The sequence below is a fragment of the Haliotis rufescens genome, unplaced genomic scaffold (assembly GCF_023055435.1).
Source record: "Haliotis rufescens isolate VD_foot unplaced genomic scaffold, xgHalRufe1.0.p SCAF_12, whole genome shotgun sequence".
Lineage (NCBI taxonomy): Eukaryota > Metazoa > Mollusca > Gastropoda > Lepetellida > Haliotidae > Haliotis > Haliotis rufescens.
This window is the reverse complement of record NW_025963802.1, coordinates 31,235,527-31,260,603: the sequence shown is the minus strand read 5'-3', so window position 1 is coordinate 31,260,603 and position 25,077 is coordinate 31,235,527. Positions and strand designations below refer to the sequence as shown.

General features: G+C 40.3%; 1 protein-coding gene across 1 annotated transcript; it reads left to right on the top strand.

Moving 5' to 3' along the window:
- Positions 1-227: 227 nt before the first annotated feature.
- On the top strand, positions 228-22,732 carry LOC124118105 (synaptic vesicular amine transporter-like). Its single transcript, XM_048393807.1, has 17 exons — positions 228-313; positions 1,022-1,138; positions 6,195-6,438; positions 9,555-9,613; positions 10,048-10,131; positions 11,121-11,213; positions 13,268-13,357; positions 13,612-13,652; positions 14,602-14,665; positions 15,481-15,576; positions 16,181-16,259; positions 16,754-16,805; positions 17,394-17,457; positions 18,742-18,861; positions 19,836-19,881; positions 20,156-20,246; positions 22,158-22,732. The coding sequence occupies exons 2-17, from the start codon at positions 1,024-1,026 to the stop codon at positions 22,254-22,256; spliced, it is 1,437 nt and encodes a 478-aa protein (XP_048249764.1). The 5' UTR covers positions 228-313; positions 1,022-1,023; the 3' UTR covers positions 22,257-22,732.
- The last annotated feature ends 2,345 nt before the right edge of the window (positions 22,733-25,077 follow it).

Sequence of the window (25,077 nt, the reverse complement as noted above, 5' to 3'; positions counted from 1 at the left end):
ACGTCATGCACTGTCCAGTCCATTCAGGGGGAGAAACAGATACAATGTCTCCTGTGAAGGAACGGTACAGAATCTCATGGTGACAATACCCTCTAAGTGCCAATTTTCCTCATGGGCTATTTCCTCATCCCTGCATTAACTCATTTTCCGTCGTGCCAATTTGGTCGAGCTGTGAAGAGCACGTTGGCGGGCCCATGGAATTGCATTTGGTCTGCCTTAGCGCCAAAGTAGACCTGTTCTTAAATACCGGTGGGATTTTAAAAGAGCAAGTCAAGTACACGTTCTACTTTTTAGCCATCTACAGACACAAAAGGTAAGTCGATATCTAGATATTGCCAATGCAGCCTATTTTAGTTTTCTTCGGAATGACTTTAAAGATTTTCTGTGTTTGCAAATGGAATTGGTTTAACTGTCTTCATTATGGAAAACTAAAAGACAATTCATGAAGAAATATGTACTACTTGACACTAATCTTTGCAAAGAGAATGTCAGCATAGTATATGATGGCATAACCACATGAATAGGTTATATACTAACTTGATTTTAAAACATTTACGGTTCTTATTCAAGCTTGTCTCCGAACCTTCCTCGTTATACAGTGGAATACGTGTGTATTCTTTGGTAATTTCGTTCATGTATATATGTGTTGTAAGTACACTTAAGTCAAAGATTTCATCATTTGTCAGATTAATTATTAAGATCAACGATCATTTTAGTGATTTTATGGATATAAAAATACCCTGGTATTATTGTAATTCACATTCGAAGCGTATCTTCAAACAAGAAGAATTGAATACAGATGTTTACATTAACTGAACATTAATTGCAATGTATGGAATGTGGTACACCGTATTGTAACAAAATGCCATGCACGTATCTTCAACACTGGTTTTCTTTCATGAGTGATGCTTCTGATGCTAACACACATATCAATATTCCCAATAACATTAAAAAAGATTGACTGTTTTGCTGACCAGTTTTATGGTCTGCGTTATGAAAGTTTACATTCCTTTCTATTCAGAAATGGCCTTTGAACGGATTAGAAGCATTCGAAGGAACTGTGAGCACTCCACGAAGTTAGCCTTGTTCATCGTGTTTTACACCAACATGTTGGACAGTCTGTTGTTGACGGCGGTAGGTAAGTACAGGTGTACACACCAAGGAACCTTCTAAGCAGATGAACTGACGGACAAAAGAATGTATACACTTGAAAGCCACCACAAAAAATGGGTGTACACTTTCTTCTCCCCGGCAGTTTATTAATGTAGCATCGTATTGGTGAGACTTATCATTTTCGGAGGTGGTCTTTATTACGAATGTAAATTACCAGTGCAAGGGAATAATCTGTCCAGATTATCCGCTGAAACAGATTCCATCTAGCGTCAAGGGCAAAATTACTGTGAAAATTATATGAATGGACCAGTGAAAATCAGTGATGACACCAGGTGTTCGCGAAAAGAGTGAGCATGTCCCGTCATACCTGTAGCATCTGCCATTCACATTTTCTTGCATTTAAAAGTAAGGATGTATTGCCCGACTCCACACAGCGGTATTGCTGCCATGCGGCGGCGGCCTGTAAACTAAACAGACAATCAAGTGATCGATGAACTAAAAAACATTATTTACCCCTTTCGGGAACACCTGGTGTCATCACTGATTTTCAGTGATCCATTCATACAATTGTCTTCACTAGTTTGTTTTTTGCTTCTAATGGAAATTGTTTCGGCGGATAATAGAGACTGATTAATTTCTGGCGTTGACGCTTTAAATTTACTGCACGAAGATTGTTGTTACGCGAAGTGATGGTCTGAGAGGAAGTTTATATATATTTTTTTTAAAAGGTGAGTTTTCGAATCCTTGCTGAGGGAATAAGATAATTTCTTTACCTTATTAGTTCATTACGTACTGAAATTCAAGACGAAAGTAAGATGTTTATTTATTTCATTTTAATCAGGAAAGTATATTGAAGTTTCCAGATAATTAATATATTCGCCCTTTTGTGTCATCTATGCAAATATTACAAGTTAGATATTATCTAAGTTTTATTATTAACTGAATATTAAACGTCAACGAAAATAACTACGACGTATCAGACGAAACAGTTTTCATTAGGCATATAATGCAACCTGGAGGTAAAAATAGCATAACTTATGAAAAGGGTAGTTATGCTTTTTACACACTTTATTACGTTAAACAGATAAAACATAGTTCATGAAAGAAAGAGTTTCCTGCGTCTCTGTATACTTTACAGAATTTAATTCTTCCGAAGGGTATTTATATACACTAGTCGGTAATGACCTATGGTTGTAATCATGTAATTATATGTTAAGGTGAGTTTAGACTGTGAAAGATATACCTTAGCGTTGTCATTTTGTTATGTGCAACGTTGTCTGAGTACCTACACACAAGGAAATAGTCAAGCTATTCATGAAACTATTGGTTCAAAGGGAGGCATCTCATACACGTTGGTACAGAATCATTACTTCACAAAATTTACTACTTACTAATTAGTTGGTAACTTAATTCTAACACCATAATGACATCTCTTTATAGACATCTCAACATTATAGTATTGTCAGAATATTGCAATCAACGCCTGTTCATTATTTATCTCATAATGTTGATTTCCTTATTACACAAATAATTGTTACATTATAGTCAGAATCGTACAATGACGTCTGTTTTCAGTCGATAACACGTATGATTATGGAAATGTTTTTTCGCTTTTATTTTCTCAGGTTACATTTTTTTCCAATATAATTGTTTATCAGAATTATTATGTGTTTCCCATGCATCATTGTACATGTATAATTAATCATTAGTAATGGATCTGTTTCTTCTGCCTTTATACAATTATATCAATTTTCCATACCCCACGAGGGTTCCTTTAATAATTAAATTGAGGGCGGCACATTTCACAACGGGAACGGAACCATATCTTGAGGGTATGAAAGTAATTACCACCCATGCAGGGTGGTGTATATATATGGAACAAACGACGGCGGGTTTCACTTCGTGTTGCAATAAAAATCAAACAATAAAAAGCATGTTACTGAGAATAGTTGCATCTGCCCAACAGCCTTCGACATGTGACATTTGAAGGTAGTCTGACATATTGGTTTGTAAACTAAAGGGATATCACATACATGGTGTGATATTAGAAATTTGGAAAAGAAATTGAGGCACAGAGTGGTCATTCACTGAGCGATCATTGAACAGTTCTGTAAATAAACAGTAAACTACGTTTATAACGAACACGCTTCAACGAACTGACGGATATAACGAACTTATTTTTTAGTCCCGGCCATTTGATGTATATATGCTGTATATATGCTTATAACGAACTACGGTTATTAGGAACTAAAATTAGTGGTCCCTTTGAGTTCGTTATAACCGTAGTTTACTGTAATGCAAATGCACATATGTTTAGGGAAATCCTAGTTCTTGCTTTAATTGCTATTGCACTCCCATCACCGTATATGCTGAAGAACCACGGGTGATCTGATACATCAAATGAGAAGTGGTGTAGCTGTGGAATTAACGGAAGTCAGATAACAACGTCATTAACCAGAATACTGCAGGGTGTTTTGAAATGAGAATGTAGAGGGAGAATTCTTTCAATGTGCAGTATGATATTGCGTGTATATATGGGCAGGGTCCCGGTTCACAAAGCAATCCTAAGCTAAGCGCTGAGGCGATCGTAATTCCCTTAGTTTACCAAAGATTTAAGACAATCGTAGCGCTTATATCGCTTTGTGGAACGGGGCCTAGGTCTCATGTCTGTGATAGGTCTAATTTGTTGAAGTAATTTTCAATCCCGATGACACGACGCCATGTGTGATGGCGTCGTACACACATGACGTCATTCCCCCGTTGACACAGCTTTCCTAGGCTGTAACTGTGGCTCTTCATTAGGCTTTATATTAGTTCCACAACCCAATCAAGAACATTAACTACACTGCCGTGATAAAAGTTCGTCTACTTTTGCCTTTCTACCACGTGCTAGTACTATGATCTTGTGTTGCATTTATGAAGAACGACAGTAGCAGCCCAGAGTGGCTAACACTGGTAACACAGATGCTAGATTACACTATCCAAGATGAGCCAGACTGCAACTGTATGTCATAAAAGGCCAAGAAGGCCGTAAAGTGCGTATATTACGCTATAACTATGATGTGACTTGAATTGGGATATCTCATAGAAATATGTGCCATATGACACAGAACATATGTCACACATTTTTGAATGAATTATACCATTGATCTGAATATTCCTGTTTCAATTCCTATCAGTCTACAGGATCGTGACTGGACTTATATTCCTGTTTCAGTTCCTATCCTCCCATCAGTCTACAGGATCGTGACTGGACTTATATTCCTGTTTCAGTTCCTATCCTCCCATCAGTCTACAGGATCGTGACTGGACTTATATTCCTGTTTCAGTTGCTACCCTCCCATCAGTCTACAGGATCGTGACTGGACTTATATTCCTGTTTTAGTTGCTACCCTCCCATTAGTCTACAGGGTCGTGACTGGACTTCTATTCCTGTTTCAGTTGCTATCCTCCTATCAGTCTACAGGATCGTGACTGGACTTATATTCCTGTTTCAGTTGCTACCCTCCCATTAGTCTACAGGGTCGTGACTGGACTTATATTCCTGTTTCAGTTCCCATCCTCCCATCAGTGTACAGGATCGTGACTGGACTTATATTCCTGTTTCAGTTCCTATCCTCCCATCAGTCTACAGGATCGTGACTGGACTTATATTCCTGTTTCAGTTGCTACCCTCCCATTAGTCTACAGGATCGTGACTGGACTTATATTCCTGTTTCAGTTGCTATCCTCCTATCAGTCTACAGGATCGTGACTGGACTTCTATTCCTGTTTCAGTTGCTATCCTCCTATCAGTCTACAGGATCGTGACTGGATTTATATTCCTGTTTCAGTTGCTATCCTCCCATTAGTCTACAAGATCGTGACTGGACTTATATTCCTGTTTCAGTTGCTATCCTCCTATCAGTCTACAGGATCGTGACTGGACTTATATTCCTGTTTCAGTTCCTATACTGCCATCAGTCTACAGGGTCGTGACTGGACTTACATTCCTGTTTCAGTTCCTATACTGCCATCAGTCTACAGGATCGTGACTGGACTTATATTCCTGTTTCAGTTGCTATCCTCCTATCAGTCTACAGGATCGTGACTGGACTTATATTCCTGTTTCAGTTCCTATACTGCCATCAGTCTACAGGATCGTGACTGGACTTACATTCCTGTTTCAGTTCCTATACTGCCATCAGTCTACAAGATCGTGACTGGACTTCTATTCCTGTTTCAGTTCCTATGCTCCCATCAGTCTACAGGATCGTGACTGGACTTATATTTATTCCTGTTTCAGTTCATATACTGTCATCGGTCTACAGGATCGTGACTGGACTTATATTCCCGTTTCAGTTCATATGCCCCCATCAGTCTACAGGATCGTAACTGGACTTTTATTCTTGTTTCAGTTCCTATCCCCCTATTAGTCTACAGGATCGTGACTGGTTTCATATTCCTGTAAATAGAGAACACTCGTTGATATATTTGATATCAAAAGACACTCGGGTGAGATTTTATTTATCATCCAACATCATTCTTCCTACTTTTTTTCAGTTTGTTGACAGTAATAAGCAGTGTCTTAAGTGTAAAAAGAACTAACAGCTTCAGTAGCAGAGTCATTAGTGATGTCATTTGATTGTTACGTCATGTCACCAATGACGTCACAATGGTCTGCAAAGCATTATGATGCAATTTCATTGCAGCGATATCTCACAAAAGCGATATCTCCTGTGGGAGCCAGTTTTGGATGATAAAAGTTCGAATCATCATATTGGTCTACAGGGCCGTAACTGGTTTCATATTCCTGTTTCAGTTCCGATCATCATGTTGGTCTACAGGGCCGTAACTGGTTTCATATTCCTGTTTCAGTTCCTATCATCATGTTGGTCTACAGGGCCGTAACTGGTTTCATATTCCTGTTTCAGTTCCTATCATCATGTTGGTCTACAGGATCGTAACTGGTTTCATATTCCTGTTTCAGTTCCTATCATCATGTTGGTCTACAGGGCCGTAACTGGTTTCATATTCCTGTTTCAGTTCCGATCATCATGTTGGTCTACAGGGCCGTAACTGGTTTCATATTCCTGTTTCAGTTCCTATCATTCCGGACATCCTGCTGGATCTGGATGAAGCCAACTTTCACTCCAGGAACAGAACTTTGTACAGAAATGAATCAGGGCTAAGCTTGAATCAAACGCAGAGCCAGTCGTTGACACAAAAGGCCTTTTCCCTGTCAGTTAGTGCTCTGAATGAGAATACTAAAGTGGGATGGCTGCTCTCATCCAAGGCTATTATACAACTCATAGCGGGACCCCTCATTGGGCCACTCTGTAACAGGTATGGATGTTAACGTATATATACATACTTCATACAATGAAACCCCGTCAATCAAGACATCGTTATTCCGGAAATATCGCCTTCCGTGTAGTCCTACATATATGTTCTGTTTATGTGGCTCTGCTATTCTGGAATTCGTTTTCCCGATTAACAGGTAGGTCAGATGAACATATATTGTATATATAAAATGACATCTCTCAATTTTGGACACTGTTATTCCAGAAACCTTGCATTTATGTGAACGCCCACAGATTTGTTCCGTCCGGGTGAACAATATTTGTAAAAAATATTTTTAATTTGTAGTTCGATTTTGTTAACCTGTATAATCGTCAAGATTACACTTCAGTCCAGTGACGTATATAGTATTATTAATATTAAAGATTCGTTGCCACTGCAAGATATATATGTTGGAGTGTCGAGTGTTTGACAAGGTCAGGGCTATGTCCAGTGTACATGTATACTGATAGTATGATAAACTAGTACTAACAGACACTACTTCAAGTTAGAAAATGGATTTAATTGCAGAGGAGTTCAGCAATATTGACGTACCATCTTGTTACCTTTATGCATTTCTGCATTCCCACGGCCATTGCTACTTATTCTAGTATTCGAAGCAGAGGGGTTGTGGTCCTAGCAAGCCTACAATGCTCATTGCCATGCTTCGAGTATTGCAATCTCAGCAACTGACAACTGTACATTTGACTCTGCATACAGGTACCTATATACTTATATCACACCCTGCACCACTAGCGAATTTTTCTAATTTTTTTTGTAAAATGCGATTTAAAAAAAATATATTCTGGAAGAAAAATAAAATTTCTCCCTCGAAATTACACATTCACCTGCAGGTTGTGAAAGGACCGGTCTCTAAGTCTACATCACTATACTTATAGCTTGTACATGTACATATACATCCCACCCATACGTCTGTATGATCGCTGCGTGGCTTCAGCGTACAGACCATTCATGCGATGCTTATCATCTGGGGAGGGCGTTCTCGTCTTATGGAATTATTCTTGTCAATCACCTCAATTACATCACAAAGCCAGTCTCCTTCTTCAGCAAATTGCGATTTCATGGACAGAGCATCTCAATTCCATCTCGCGATTCCAAGTCACTCGATTTCATGCTTTCCGCCCTCTAATGACATGAATGGATCTGCTAAACTTAAGCCTTACATTAAGACGAAAATTTAGGACATCAATGCTGTCATTAAGACTGAAATATGGTCTTTTATGCGATATTTTATGGATAAAAAAGTCTTTAATATCGCTTGCTTTCCAAAAGAATGATTAAACAATCTCAACCGGTAAAATATAGGAAGAGTTTTATTAAGGATGAAAATAATGCATTTTAGACAAAAATGTAGAAAATTGATCAATATTGTAACGCAAGAGTAGCTGAAATGATTCATTCGTATTTGTTAAAGTAACATGAAGCGAACCAATCGTTTGATGAAAGCTAATAACGTAAATCTTATTTCCTTGAAAAAGTTCAAATTCTGAGTTGACCATCATCTGGCTACGGCCATCCTTCAGTCAAAATTGATGGGGGCATCAATACAATTTTTGAGATTGGGAATTCATAGTTAGAATACGAGCCTGCTTGTCGTACGAGGAGACTCAAGAGATCAGGTGGCCAGGCTGGTTGTGTGCGATCGTAACTCGACGGTGAGAACGTAGGATGTTGCTCATGATATCAATCACAGATTTGTCTGGTGCCGCCTCGATTATTTACAGGCCGCCTTCATATGGCTGAAATATTGCTGAGTGAGGCGTTAAACAACGAGTGAGTTAGTATGGTTTTATGCCGCTTTAAACAATATTCCAGCATTATCACAGAGGGGGACACTTAGAAATGGGCCTCACACATTGTAGGCATGTCGGGAATCGAACCCGGGTCTTAACGGGAACGAGCGAACGCTTTAAGCACTAGGCTACCCAACCGCCCCCGTTAAACAACGAACAAAACAACAGACAAACAAATAAATCAAAGACGATTTAGTTTATTCACTGTGTTCTGTTTCAATCAATTATTTTAAAATTTAGTATTTGTCTTCCACGTATCAACCATGCTTTTAAACATACAACTACATCTCGTTAACCCGAAGTACATGTAAAACGTTCATTATACGTCGAGTTCGAGAAAAACAGAGTTATGATGTCAGACGTAAGTGTTTATTTTACCAGGCCCGCGACATATCGTTTGAACTAATAATGGAAATTTAACTGTAGATTTTATTAGGTATTTCGAAAATAATATTAACAAGAACACAAGCACTATGTAGAACAATGTAAATGTATATTATTTATGACATCTTTGCTATCAAAAGGGGGCTATTTTGGGAATACAGGTTGCAGGCGTTCGTCACCACTCGCCCCTTTCCGTAACCACTCGCCCCTTTCCGTAACCTGCAAGAAGACTCGCCCCCCTATCGATGAATGTTATGTGCGAAAATATGACAAACCAATCAGAATGCTCGTATGAAGTATGCTCCCTCAGAAATAATTTTTTGATTTTACATATGTCTTGCATCTAAAAATATACCCAAGACACAGTTAAATGTGTTCAATCATACCGTATAATTCCGCATGTCCCAATGTGCTTTACATTGCATCTGAAATATATATAATCTATGGGGAAATAAAAGGTGAACCATTACGCAACGAGTTGACAATTGTTTAGGTATGCCCGTCTGCGCTAAGACGGAACTCGGTCGCAAAAATGGCCATGAGAGGGGCACGAACCGCTATTCGGCTTGTCCCGGAATAACACGAGTTGGTCACGAATGTTGTTGCAGGGTCTCTATGAACAGAATTATCACGCCAGGATGAGAGAATGAGTGAATTTTGTATAACGCACCGGTCAAATATTCCTCCCACGTCATAGCGGCCTTAACGTAGTCTGGTCTGGACAAGGCAACTCAGTGCCTGAAACATTATTGAGCAACACTTCCAGAAATGTGGGTACTATCACATGCAACCACGAAGCCTGATTATTTAATTGCAGTGAAGTTTTAGTTTATAGAGATGCTACTTTCTATCTATGTCTCTTGTTTGCTGTTTGCTGATTGGTGATCAAATGAACACACCATCAACCAATACTATTTGTTTCAGGGTGGGATATCCCATAGTGTTGTTCTGTGGCTGTGTGGTGATATTGGCCTCAGCTCTAAGTGAGTACATATTTGAAAGTTCTCATTTAACAATATAGTTCATATTTCTGAAACAAGAACTGGACATAAATGATATAATATAGGTAAGTATATTTCAGATTGTGAAAATCATCTTTATACTGTATAAACAACGCTATACGAGGGAGTGAGTGAGTGAGGTTGGTTTAACACCTCTTTGGGCAGTATTTAAGTTATCACTTGTGTCAGCTTGAAGTGGGAGGACATCTCGAAGTTATGCAGGTCTTAAACGTTCACCACTTTGGTGAAACCCTATCCAAGAAAACGAACCTGGGATTCGACCCACCGTCTTAGGTCTTAGGTTTCTGTCACGCCTAAGGGACGCAACTCTGCACAGAGATTTTTTAGCGCTCCTGACTACTTGATAACTTGACAATGTAAAAACGTAAATAAGGATATTTAATATACGTTTTCAGTTTTTGCCTGCGCAGAGATGTACATCCCCCTGTTCTTCGCCAGGGCCGTGCAAGGTTTGGGGTCCGCTGGCACAGTCATTGCAGGTACTCAGTGTTGTACGACACGACAGTCAGTGATATTATTGCATTGGAACACTGTAGGCAATTAAAAATGCATGTTGTTTGTTTGTTATTTAACGCTATTCCAGCTATATGACAACGGTCTGTAAGTAATTAATTCTGGACCAGACAGTCCAGAGATTGACAACATGAGCATCGATCCATGCAATTGGGATACGATGACATGCCTGACCACCCGATCCCGTTAGTCGCCTGTTACGACAGGCATGGGTTGCTGAAGACCTATTCTACCCCGGATCTTCACGGGTCTAAATATGCATGTGAAGACTAGTGATACGTATATCAAGGTCATGTTGCTGTTGAGTTGATGTATTTTGCCTTTTACGCCCAATCGAGACTAAATAGTCTCTAGCGGTGACGTTTCATAGTTAACCTTCTCAAATGCAGTCTTTAAGTTAATCTTGATTTCGAAGGTTCAACATTAAACATTCTAAAGAAATGTAATCCTTTCTTTCAAAGGTATTCATAAAAGGTAGTACAGATGTAAATACTTTCTTAAGGGACTGGTATTTTATTGTAGGGGGAGGGGTTTAGAAATAGGGGCTATGGGAAACTGTCAGCAAAAGAGACGTTTTCTTAAAAAATTGAACATTATCAAGGGGACTGGTAATTTATTTTGGGGAAGGTGGATATGTAAATATGTTACATGTAATTTTGGGGGTGGATGGGATGGGGGGTGGGGAGTGATCATAAATACATTTTTTATTTTATAAGATTGGAAGGGGGGGGGGGGGGGGGGGGGGGGTGATTTGATGCAGTTGTTAGACCAAACTCTCAGTGCATAGGAATCGATACGTCGGCTATGTAGTCGTTTCTATAATAAGCGTGTCAGTCTAGTATTTCCATATGAGCTCTCGATCGTGCTCGTCCCAGTCTGGCATAATTAAACAACTGCTAATATTAAGTTGTACCCTCCTTGTGGAAAATTGTATGTATGTGTGTATTATTAACAGGGATGAGCATAGTTGCATCACGATACCCGGATGACAGGGCAAGAAGCGGAGCTATGGGACTCGCGATGGGAGGAGCGGCCTTTGGAGTTCTTGGTAACATCATGTGTTTCGACATCAACATAACTTTATTGCTTAACACGTGTAGGGCGGTGGGATAGTCAAGTGATTAAAGCGTTCAATTTGGCTCGTCACACCGAATGCCCAGGTTCGATTCCCCACATCGTGTAGAATGTATGAAGTCCATTTCTTGTGAGCCCCGCCGTGGCAAAACGGGATTATTGCTAAAAGGGGGTCGAAACCACATTCACTCAATCACTCCCTCAACACGTGTGCTATGTGTTCTAGACGTTTAGGAAGTTCATGTGGTCCAACGTTCCAACACAAATTCACAGAATCGTCTATCATGAGGACACGGAAGCCATGTAAGGCCCCGCGTCACTGTGTGGAGTTACGTCCCTTAGGCGTGCCAGAATCCAGTGATCGTGGGCTCGAATCCCTGATTCGCACTGAGTATCATTCTTTATAGTCAGCACATTACCCGTGCGGTTGGGTTTCTCTAATACGTACATTTACAACACTTCGGTCTTCCTGGACACTTCCTCGTGTTTCCAGGGGCGGTCGGGTAGCCTGGTGGTTAAAGCGTTCGCTCGTCACGTCGAAGACCCGGGCTCGATCTCTGACATGGGTACAATGTGTGAAGCCCATTTGTGGTGTACCCCCGCCGTGACATTGCTGGAATTCTGCTAAAAGCGGCGTAAAACCTCACTCGCTCACTCCTCGTGTTTCCACACAAACCGTAGTGATACTGATATGCTGTAACTTACACACCAACCTCATCATCACCCTACCTGTTATCTTATATACTGTCTGCTACTGCGTCCCTCATGGGTTATTCTCCATGCAGTATTTTATTGTACGATAAACAACGACAAAGATTCGTTAATTTCCTACATGATATATCAACATTTTGTATTGCCTCTTTAAGGATGTTAATAAAATGTACAAGCTTTAAACATATTTACCCGTGTTTAAATAATGATGACTCCCTTGAATACACTTCAACCTCGGCAATGTCGGACAAGTCCATTTTATGAACAGGGGGGTTACGTTTGGTATTTCCCAGATATTCTCACAATTTTCACATTGATTATCTGTACCTTTTCTCCCAATACCGATTTTCTCTCCCACTTTTGGATGCGATCGTTCGGCGGTCATCTGCGTTGCCCATGTTCATCTGTGGTGGACACTTCCCTCTCCAAAATAACGTCGTCCAATTTATGACGTCATCAAGTTGCGACGTCATGATAGAACAACGTTTTATCGTGAAATAAACGACACTTCGTTCTTTGCGATTAATCGCGTAGCTATCTTATATCTAGATAACCACAACTCACACACACATTATATCCTTGTTCTGTAAGCACAGCATGAAACAGACGTCGATGCAAACTGCATGTTCACCAGGAACAGCCACACGGTCGTATTCCAGTCATTATTTAACTTGAATTGTATTTCTTTTGATGAATCAAGTTAATTAGCTAAAATGATTTGGACATGCGTGAATTACCCACCTCATCTAAACGACAATAACGGTAAAATGAATTAAAATGAGCAGAGTTCATGGTCATATCATCTGAAGTTCCAAACTGAGAGCATATCAAGAATTATTATCCCGGGGATTTGTTGAATTATTAAACATACATTGTACTATTTTGAAGTCCGAAAGATGTACATTAATTCGCTATCCTGGAGTATACCACAATATTGTTCGACACTCCTTCTGAGAATGAACTTAATTCAGTCGAACACGTATTACATTGACTATGTTGTATTTGGTGATGCGAGTTAGGGGCCCACCATTCGGTACTCTGTCGGGGACCTGGAATTTCTTTTTAAAAGAAATAATATAGATGGATTTTTTAGTTTATTAGTTAAATATATAAACATAAAAATCGATATTTTACTCGGGTGAAACAACCTGCATAAAATGTTCCCCGGAACTGTTTTCAGTCAGCTTGACCTGCACCACTCAAGAACATATCCATTTTGTCAGGTCAATCGATGAGATAATCATGTTATTGGACAAGAAAAGCCAAATATTGTCTCCGTTCAGTGTATTTGTCTGGCACTGTTTCTTATCTTTACAGTTGGCTACCCATTTGGGGGATTTATGTACACGTTTGTGGGCAAAGTATCACCATTTCTAGTCATCTGTGTCCTCATATGCGTCGACCTCGGTAAGCTGCACATAACCTTTATCATGTCATTGTTGTCTTGATGCTTTCAGAATTACGTCTGTACGACAGCAACAATTGTATCAATGTGTAGAAATATTGTCAAAATACAATCAACGAGTAAAATAATGTATATTTTATTTTTATCAAAGCAAGATGTTTTAGTTAATTCATTTAAAAAAATATTTTGAATGTCCGTAAACAGTCAATTCGTGCGTTGTTTGATATTTTAATGCCTTTTTACAACTTATTTTCAGGATTACAATGGTTTGTCTTTAATCTCTCAGTCACGACTGAGGTAAGTAATATCAATGTTATCGATGGGACCTAATGTGAAATTACTTTAAATCTTAAATCTGATATTTAGTTACTAATTATGTTTATAAAAACGACAGAAACATTTTCATAATGATAAGAAGTCCATTATATCATAAACATGTATTAATGAATCACTATCAAACATTGACGATACCGGGTGTACACGAAAAGGTGGGCGTTTTCAGACCCACTGGTAGCATCCGTCACAAACAAAAAACGACAGCCTCCGTGATTCTAATGGTACAGCGTCCGCCCGGAGAGCGGAAAGTCAGGGGTTCGATCCCCGGCCGCGTCATGCCAAAAGACTTGTTGATACTCAGCCTGGCGCACGACATTAAGGTGCTAAAACAAGGACTGGTCGGTTCGGAGTATACTGAGGGGTGTATTCAGGTTAAACTGTGGCATGGTATCTCAGTGGGCTAGCGCCATAAACTCGGCATCAGTCCGGACTAGTACGAGCAGCCACACACACATGCATGCACGTCGCTATAGAAGGGCAATAATCTTGGAGGCGACGTTAAACCATATTTCACCTCACTACAAATTAATTATGCATGTTGTAACCCTGTTCAAACAAGTCGCGTGAGGTTCTTTGAAATGATCGTAGAAAGAGAATGCTCGATGGTACCTCAAAAGTTGTGAAATGTAGACACCAAAGGCTGCAGCAGCAGGAATATTGCTAGACATAAAGGGAGAGTTGACTATTCGAAAGCTGAAGTCACCACTCTTGTCATATAGTCTTGTGGATACTTATTAAATAACATACTACGTAAAATTTTCCCTTTTTTCAATCACCCAAGTTCAACTAAAAAATCATGTACGTGTACGGCGATTGTGGTGTACTCAGCTTGTACTCTGTTTGTTTTACTGATGTCACCCCGATGTTTGTTTTACTGATGTCATCACGCTTATAACACCATCCTATTCAGAATGCCTGTCGATCAACGCCTCTGCACAAGCTGTTGCGTGATCCCTACATACTGATAGTGTCAGGTGAGGCAGCTACAAAAGTAATATTTGTTTGTCGGTTGTTTCGTCAAACATGAGAAACTTTTGATCAAATGGCAACTATCTAATTCCATACGAAAACGTATCTCTTGATTGGAACATGCAGCTTGTACCGGACAAAGCATGGACCTGCCTGTGGATACTCATGTATATAAGGGCCTACATGTGTTTAAAGTACACATATTGTTTAAAAGTACACATACTGATATAATCAAAACGTTTTAAATACCAAGAATAATAATATGAACGATTTGCAGTTTTGCCAAATATTTTAACTGGTAATGTTGATATTTGTGTAGAAGGCAAATAGTCCACAAACGTATTTCAGTATGATAGTTTCCTGTACTTGGCAAGGTAGGTAATTCTGGAATAGGATATGTTGTTCCTTAGGTGCCACGATGCGATCATAGGTTGGAATCTCAGATCTTTGGTTTGTTGGCACTCTATCTGTGCTCGTATTAAGGATACGACCCTTCAGGGAATGGGGAGTGGAGGTGTTATGGAGTGGAGTAGCGGGTATTACATCTTTTTTCGGATGATACAAAAATATCTTCACATCACAGGTCGGGATAGCCAGCATATCTAGAACCTTTGTTGAAAATCCTGAGATAGAATTAGTTTGCTTTTTCCTGTGAAAGAAAATATTTTTTCTCCCAAAGTCCCAGTCTTCCCACAGAATATCCAATGGTAAGTCCCGAAGAAATAGCGGATACATCTGTCACCTCCCCCTATTAAGCGAACACGTTCTGATATAACCAACTACTTTTACACAATCACATTGGTAATGTATTCCTATCTAGGAATCATCATGATCTCTACGATGGCCATGTCGGTGCTGGAGCCGACGGTGCCGCTCTGGATCCTGGACAAGATGCATGCTGAAAAGTGGCAACTTGGTACAGTATTTACATGCAACACTCGTTGCTTGTTGTCTGTTCAGTGCAATCCCGCCTTGGACTGTAACGTGTATGCTATCCTGGTATGATGATTAAATCAAGAAAAAGATATCCGGTCTCATTATCGCCATGTTATTGTTCACGTTTATAGAAAAATAAATAAAAATCGAATAAAATATGTATAAATATAAATATAATATATATTTGCACAAAGTCAGTGATCTTAAGGACTGCAGTCAAGCACCGCAATGTCGAACTTTGATGTGTCAAACTTTCGGTTGGGTCGAAGTAAAACCTTAGTCCCTGCGTATTTCTTCTTTATTCAGCATTGTCGAACCTCGGATAACTCGAAGTATTTAGGTCGGTCACTTCAACTTCGACACAACGGTGTTTGGCTGTATATTGAATTAGTGTGAACACGAATCAGTATTACATGTTCTGTGCTTCGAATGATATGTCTCATACCAGGGTTTTACTGTGATTAACTTCTCCTACCATAAAGATTCCTCTAAATGTTTTTCCTACCCAGGAAATTGTACGTTTATCCACAGTAAATAGCTAGATCATCGTCGTGAAATAATAAGTCTACTATAATCATTTTCAGGATTAGTGTTTCTCCCAGATAGTGTGGGGTATTTGGTTGGAACCAACTTCTTTGGAATTGCAGCTAGAAGCATAGGGAGGTATGTTCCTATAACCGACGCAGTCGCTTAATACAATAAACTACGGTTATCACGAACTCAAAGGGGCCACTAATTTTAGTTCGTTATAACCGTAGTTCGTTATAAGCATATATACAGGATACACACAGCAAATGCCCGGGACCAAGAAACAGTACGTTACATCCGCCAGTTCGTTATAAGCGTGTTCGTTATAAACGTAGTTTACTGTATTGAAGTCTATTCCCTAATGATGACTACATAATTTGAAATTATTATCTCTTAAATACCCTCATAGGGGTCAGGTCCGAAATGATGAAGAAACTTAAACACTCTTTATGTGGTTTCGTTATAATTCGTTCTCTAATTGGTTCGCAATTTAAGATTTTTTCAAACTGAACACAACCTTATTTTTACACAGTGTCGGTGTTAAGATTTAAGTTTTGATAAAAATGTTTCTAAAGTGGGCGTTGTCAGTTTACCAGACAGTGATATTGACTGCATGTTTCATATTACAGGTGGATCACAACACTATGTTGTATGCTATTGATTGGGCTGTGCCTCGTCTGTGTGAGTATTCATTATCGATATATAATTCATTCCTATTGTCATGGGATACACCTTACAGACCGCTGAGACTGTCAACAGTTAACTGGGTGATGTGTACAACTGAATTATTAACCTACCAGAAATGATTTTTCACTTTAAAGTCAACTTCCGGGCAAAAGAAAGTACACACCCATTTTTAATGGTGGCTAAAAAGAAATAACCCAAGAAATGGTTGTTCGATATAATGTATTTGATACGGGTATCAAACTTGTGTTTTTGACCTTGCTGTGTTCCGCCGATTGCTTCAAGTCTAGTAACGTTTTCATATCTTTTGCAATGATTTCGTCAAATCCATTTTTCACGTGTATTCTTTCTTTTGCCCTTTTAGTCGCATTTTACGACATACATAGGTTGCTGGGGAACAGTTCTATCGCGGTGATATTCATAAGCCACTATCGATTTTATCTAGATATGTTACCATTTAAGTTGATTTAAGTCGTCAAACTCGACACTATAATTCCAACCTCATCAATCATTTCCCTGACTATGTCAAGTCAGAAACACTCCAACAGCATGTGTCATCTCAATGCCTTCCTGATTCTTTTTCAGCTTCCGTTTGCAACAACTGTACCGCAGCTTATCTTACCACATTTTGGCATAGGACTTGGCATTGGTATGTGTTGTACATATGACTTGGCATTGGTGTGTGTTGTACATATGACTTGGCATTGGTATGTGTTGTACATAGGACTTGGCATTGGTATGTGTTGTACATATGACTTGGCATTGGTGTGTGTTGTACATAGGACTTGGCATTGGTATGTGTTGTACATAGGATTTGGCATTGGTATGTGTTGTACATAGGACTTGGCATTGGTATGTGTTGTACATAGGATGTGGCATTGGTATGTGTTGTACATAGGACTTGGCACTGGTATGTGTTGTACATAGGACTTGGCATTGGTATGTGTTGTACATAGGACTTGGCATTGGTATGTGTTGTACATAGGACTTGGCATTGGTATGTGTTGTACATTGGACTTGGCATTGGTATGTGTTGTACATAGGACTTGACATTGGTATGTGTTGTACATAGGATTTGGCATTGGTATGTGTTGTACATAGGACTTGGCATTGGTATGTGTTGTACATTGGACTTGGCATTGGTATGTGTTGTACATGGGACTTGGCATTGGTATGTGTTGTACATAGGACTTGGCACTGGTATGTGTTGTACATAGGACTTGGCATTGGTATATGTTATACATAGGACTTGGCACTGGTATGTGTTGTACATGGGACTTGGCACTGGTATGTGTTGTACATAGGACTTGGCACTGGTATGTGTTGTACATGGGACTTGGCACTGGTATGTGTTGTACATAGGACTTGGCATTGGTATATGTTGTACATAGGACTTGGCATTGGTATGTGTTGTACATGGGACTTGGCATTGGTATGTGTTGTACATAGGACTTGGCATTAGTATGTGTTGTACATAGGACTTGGCACTGGTATGTGTTGTACATAGGACTTGGCATTGGTATATGTTGTACATAGGACTTGGCATTGGTATGTGTTGTACATGGGACTTGGCACTGGTGTGTGTTATACATAGGACTTGGCATTAGTATGTGTTGTACATAGGACTTGGCACTGGTATGTGTTGTACATAGGACTTGGCATTGGTATATGTTGTACATAGGACTTGGCACTGGTATGTGTTGTACATGGGACTTGGCACTGGTGTGTGTTGTACATAAGACTTGGCACTGGTATGTGTTATATATAGGACTTGGCACTGGTATGTGTTACAAATCAAACCAAGTAATAATGTACCATCTGAAACCAGACTTCATGTGGGACCTGCAGTCGTTTTAGGAAATATCAGCTTTAAACACATTTTCCAAAATGTCAAAGACGTCACTGGAGGTTATTTGTTGTCGTTATGTTTCAGGCATCACGGACGCTGCCTTGTTTCCTTTGCTGGCGCTTCTAGTGGACACTCGCCATGACGCTTTCTATGGAAGTGTGTACGCTATTGCCCAACTGGCCGTCTGTCTGGCGTATTCAATAGGTAATGGACCATATCTTATGTATGGATGCAGTTTCACTTGGAAGATTGGGAATTCCAAAATGCATTCCCGTTTTGTGAGTGAGTGAGTGAGTTTAAGTTTAAAGTCACATGTTTTAATGCATATCTGACACTGTGACTGAATACCCAAATTGGCGAGGCGTTAACTTCGGAACGTCTGTTCAGAGCACAACGTTATGAATGATGCTTTGTGAATGATATTTGGCATCATCGAGCTGTTCAAGGAGCATGAAGACGACTGTGTGTCGCAGTTATTATGTTCTGAGTATGTATATTAAATTTATACTCATTGAAATCTCTGCCAAAAGAAGAGTCGATTGTACGAATCTGATTATATAATAAGCACGTGTTTATGGATCACTATCAAATAGTAGTGATGTTCGCGAAAAGGTGAGCCTATCCTACCCTACCTGGGACACACGTCAAAAACAAGTACACAGGCAAGTCAATTGTTCACATGAGAAAGCACGGTACAAGTCAAAGTGGGGAACTGCATAAAGCATCATATTTTCACTGATGCATCAAATTTGGAAATGTCTTCGACATGCCTACCATAAAACCTTTTGAAAGCTTTACTGAGACCTTGAATATTGTAGCCTTGATCAAACAACGTTTCAGCAAGAGTCGTTTGAAATCTTCGAAGAAAGGGAATGCTCGATTGCACCTCAAAACTTGTCAAATGTAGATACCAATGGCTGGGGCTGATCTTATATTGCTCGACATGAAGAGAAAGTTGATTATTGTCATTCAGTTTCGTGGACAATTTGTGTCTGAATCACATGCATAGATCTAAATGAATCGTCTCCATTTCTAGTTCAGGTGGGTTTATCATTAGAAAGGAATTGGTATTTTATGGTTATTGAACTATATACCTGAAGCTGACGTTAAACGTCTTGGCCAAATTACCTTGTTTTGACTTTGCCAATGCTTCGCACACCATCATTGATTACTTGCAGGGCCATCGGTAGCCGGACAGATCGTCAAGGCAATTGGCTTCCCCTGGTAAGGGCAGACAATATTCAACCGAAACTTCATTTGGTTTCTTATTTAACGGCGCACTCAGCGATATACCAGCTATCTATACTCCGAAATGTAATCAAGACTGGTACAACCCAGTGATTGATATTTGAACGTTCAGTAACTCTGCTTCCTTCATGAATTCTCAGCGGCAGGTTGTTGCTGGTAATACTAACCATAAATTAAGAACATTCTAAGACATTAACACCATTAAAGTGCCAGCTGATGATATTGTATATTTGATCACCTACATTTCCAGGTTGATACGAGGAACTGCTATCCTCAATCTGCTGTATTGTCCACTGTGCTTGTTCCTGAGAAAGTTTCCCAGGACGGATGAAGAAATACCAGTGAGTTTTCTTTCTTTGTTGTTTAACGCCGCAATCGGCAGCATTCCAGTTTTATGATGGTAGCCTTTAAACAATCTAGCAACGCCCCCAATATCGCTGTGATCACTGTACATGGGAGGAGGTATCGCTGTGATCACTGTACATAGTAGGAGGTATCGCTGTGATCACTGTACATAGTAGGAGGTATCGCTGTGATCACTGTACATGGGAGGAGGTATTGCTGTGGTCACTGTACATGGTAGGAGGTATCGCTGTGATCACTGTACATGGTAGGAGGTATCGCTGTGATCACTGTACATAGTAGGAGGTATTGCTGTGGTCACTGTACATTGTAGCAGGTATCGCTGTGGTCACTGTACATGGTAGGAGGTATTGCTGTGGTCACTGTACATAGTAGGAGGTATTGCTGTGGTCACTGTACATAGTAGGAGGTATTGCTGTGGTCACTGTACATAGTAGGAGGTATCGCTGTGGTCACTGTACATAGTAGGATGTATCGCTGTGGTCAGTGTACATGGGAGGAGGTATCGCTGTGGTCACTGTACATTGTAGGAGGTATCGCTGTGATCACTGTACATAGTAGGAGGTATAGCTGTGGTCACTGTACATAGTAGGAGGTATCGCTGTGATCACTGTACATAGTAGGAGGTATCGCTGTGGTCACTGTAGATAGTAGGAGGTATCGCTGTGATCACTGTACATTGTAGGAGGTATCGCTGTGGTCACTGTACATAGTAGGAGGTATTGCTGTGGTCACTGTACATTGTAGCAGGTATCGCTGTGGTCACTGTACATAGTAGGAGGTATTGCTGTGGTCACTGTACATAGTAGGAGGTATTGCTGTGGTCACTGTACATAGTAGGAGGTATTGCTGTGGTCACTGTACATAGTAGGAGGTATCGCTGTGGTCACTGTACATAGTAGGATGTATCGCTGTGGTCAGTGTACATGGGAGGAGGTATCGCTGTGATCACTGTACATTGTAGGAGGTATCGCTGTGATCACTGTACATAGTAGGAGGTATAGCTGTGGTCACTGTACATAGTAGGAGGTATCGCTGTGATCACTGTACATAGTAGGAGGTATCGCTGGGGTCACTGTAGATAGTAGGAGGTATCGCTGTGATCACTGTACATAGTAGGAGGTATCGCTGTGGTCACTGTAGATAGTAGGAGGTATCGCTGTGGTCACTGTACATGGTAGGAGGTAACGCTGTGAACACTTTACATAGTAGGAGGTATCGCTGTGGTCACTGTACATAGTAGGAGGTATCGCTGTGATCACTGTACATAGTAGGAGGTATCACTGTGGTCACTGAACATAGTAGGAGGTATCGCTGTGGTCACTGTACATCGGAGGAGGTATCGCTGTGATCGCTGTACATAGTAGGAGGTATCGCTGTGATCACTGTACATGGTAGGAGGTATCGCTGTGATCACTGTACATGGTAGGAGGTATCGCTGTGATCACTGTACATGGTAGGAGGTATCGCTGTGGTCAATGTACATAGTAGGAGGTATCGCTGTGATCACTGTACATACTAGGAGGTATCGCTGTGATCACTGTACTTAGTAGCAGGTATCGCTGTGATCAGTGTACATACTAGGAGGTATAGCTGTGGTCACTGTACATAGTAGGAGGTATAGCTGTGGTCACTGTACATGGGAGGAGGTATCGCTGTGGTCACTGTCCATAGTAGGAGGTATTGCTGTGGTCACTGTACATGGTAGGAGGTATCGCTGTGGTCACTGTACATAGTAGGAGGTATTGCTGTGGTCACTGTACATGGTAGGAGGTATCGCTGTGGTCACTCTCCATAGTGGAAGGTATCGCTGTGGCCACTGTACATAGGAGGTGTAGCTGTGGTCAATGGGCATGACAATAATGATGTTATGTTTACATTGACTTCAGGTCATCATGTCCCACAAGACAAAAACAGAAAACTACACCAAAGACGCGGACACAGAGAACAGCAGCTTTTCTTATGGACGTTTGTGTGAAGACGACTGAACAGATATACAGGATACCTGCACATGCTGACGTCATCTTCCTGTTCAAGACAATCGCGAATCGTCTCTCCAGTACCGACACGTTGAACGTCCCAGGACGTAATTCTATAGGACATGTTTCGTAATATAATTGTGTGTCTACTATACATTGCTTGTTTGTATTTTAATGCCACACTCAGCGGTATTCAGCTATTTGACGGAAGCCTGTAAATAATCAAGCCTGGACCAGACAATCCAGTGATTGATGTTATGAACACCATCCAGTGTTGTCGGGGTATGATGACACATTGCGCCAAGTCACCTAGCCTGACCTCCCGATTCATTAAGTCGCCTCTTACGACCAGCATAGGATGCTGGAAATTTCTTCTAACCCGGCATCCCAACCACCAATCCATAATTCATCATGTCTGATAATTATCTAGAGTGTTTAATGATATATTTAATATTCATTTTAATGAACTTTAATAAAATCCTATTATTGTTTCATGAAACTTTCTGTACGTGTATTTGATATGTATGTATTCACGTATTTAAGGATACATTGTATTATATCATCACCTTATGCTCCATTGCAGTGAGACCGCCTCCGTGGTCTAGTGGTAGAGCATCCGCCCGGAGAGCGGAAGGTCCGGGGTTCGATCCCCGGCCGCGTCATACCAAAAGACGTTAAAAGATGGTACTTGTTGTTACCCTGTCTGGCGCTCGGCATTAAGGGGCTAAAACAAGGACTGGTCGGCTCGGAGTCAGTATACTGTGTCTGAGTGGGGTATTCATGTTAAACTGCGGCATGGTGTCTCAGTGAGCTAGCACTATAAATCGGCATCAGTCCGGACTAGTACAAGCAGCCACACAAACACACACACGTACATGCACGTCGCTATATAAGTGCAATAATCTTGGACGCGACGTTAAACCCCATTTCACCTCACCTCCATTGCAGTGCAGGGGAACGGATTGCCCAGTCTTCTAAGGCCTGGTAATTCGCTGTGAAGACTTGTGACGTGGAATTCGAACCCACAATACACCGTCGTTTATCCAGTGTATTTTATCTCCATTCTACTATGTTACATAGCCTGGGCCCTTTGCTACCATACCTTCGTTTCTTGCAATATCCGTCTTTTATCACAGAGTATTTCTCGCACATGAGCATTCCACATTCAAAATCGGGCTCTCATAGGACCGCCCCCTGGACATACATAATCAGTTGAGAAGACTATTTAAAAATAAATGTCCTTAAATAAAAAGTCCTTAATGCCGCAAACGTCCCCAGCTGTTCTTGAGACAGAGAAGGCGAGTCGAGTAATGGCTTTAATTATGAATGAAATTGGATTTTAATACTGTGCCATTCAAACCAGACTCAAATCGAAGTTATGGTGGCGAGTGAACCCAGAGTACATATCATTATTGAATGGCGATATATTACCCCGGATAGTCGAGGATGCCTTTCCTGTTCGACCCCTCAAACCACTCCCAGGGTCCAGCTTCCTTAGCACTACCACACACTCAATACTTATATATTCACTATATTTGTCTATACACCTTCTTAGCTGTAATGACATGGCTTCGTTTTAGTAAGGAGACGAACAATACTTAATGTTATCTTTATTATATACGTATGACACAGAATCATACACTCACAAAACAGTGATATACAAATATATACTTTTTAATGACGAGAACAGTGCTTTACACTCATGATTTGAAAGGTAATGGGCGGTGAGAGAATGGTTTATCGTCCCTTTCAACAATACTCAAACAATGTCAAACATGAGAAATGTCTTTCACACACTGTACGAATGTGGGGAATCGGACCCGGGCCTCCGTCATGACGACTGTACAGTTGAAGGTTCTATACTGAAATACTGGTGTCCATTACTTCGTTATATATGATCACTGTACATAGTACATTTTCTGAAAGTGGTTAATATGTGATACATTGGTTGTTGTTGTTGTCGCATGAAAATGGAGACATTTGTGATAGCATTCAATTTCCTCCATGTTATGGCAAAGTGGTAACTTCCATCTTACTTGCTTAACATGACAATGTGAGATCTCCATTCAGATTTACTGGGTTAAATAATATCAGCCCAAAGCATTTCCTGAACATGTTTGTTTTCTTACATGAACTAATTGTCTGTAAAAAGGCATGCAAACAGAATCTGCTTCACCAGTTTTCATTTCATGTGGATGCAGATCCGTTTTTCCCTGCTCCAGTGGATACTTTTGATCTTGGGTAAGTGTGACGTTTGACTTATGATTAGCACAAGAGTGATAAGTTTTGTTGGTAGTTGGGTTATCCAAGGGCTGGATGAAGGACGTGTCAACAGTAACGGGGTGACTAATATGTTGCCAGGGGGGATGTCAATAGTCTCACTTATTGCATTCATGACGTGCATGATAGCTTTCAGACCCAAAGGATGGATAAGACATTTGGCACGTAAACGGTTCTTTGAAAGTGGGTTCTTTCATTGGTTCCTCGTGGAATATTTCTGGTGATGACGCAATAAATAGGCAAATAGTGTCTGTGTTTGCTTCGAGAAATATGTTCCTAATATTAGGAAGCAGTAGGCATTAAAGAAAGTTGTGCTCAGTTATTAGATAGCCTATGTTGATAGGCAATGTTATAGCACCTAGCACAGGATGTGTATCACCACCAACACCTACAACATTTTTGGTTTCAACTTGTTTATAAGGTTTCCTGCTTTTGGGAGAATGTTTAGAGTACATTAGGTTTTGTATGTTTTTTTACTGATATCAACTTAAATAATAGTTTTATCAAGGGGCACTACTAGAAACATATTTGGATGCTGAACATTTTTGTT

Excerpts from the sequence above, each read along its gene's own strand:
- LOC124118105 (XM_048393807.1), top strand. The coding sequence starts at position 1,024 with ATGGCCTTTGAACGGATTAGAAGCATTCGAAGGAACTGTGAGCACTCC. Across the intron at positions 9,614-10,047 it reads GATATTGGCCTCAGCTCTAA|TTTTTGCCTGCGCAGAGATG; the intron begins GTGAGTACATAT and ends ATACGTTTTCAG. Across the intron at positions 16,806-17,393 it reads TTGGGCTGTGCCTCGTCTGT|CTTCCGTTTGCAACAACTGT; the intron begins GTGAGTATTCAT and ends ATTCTTTTTCAG.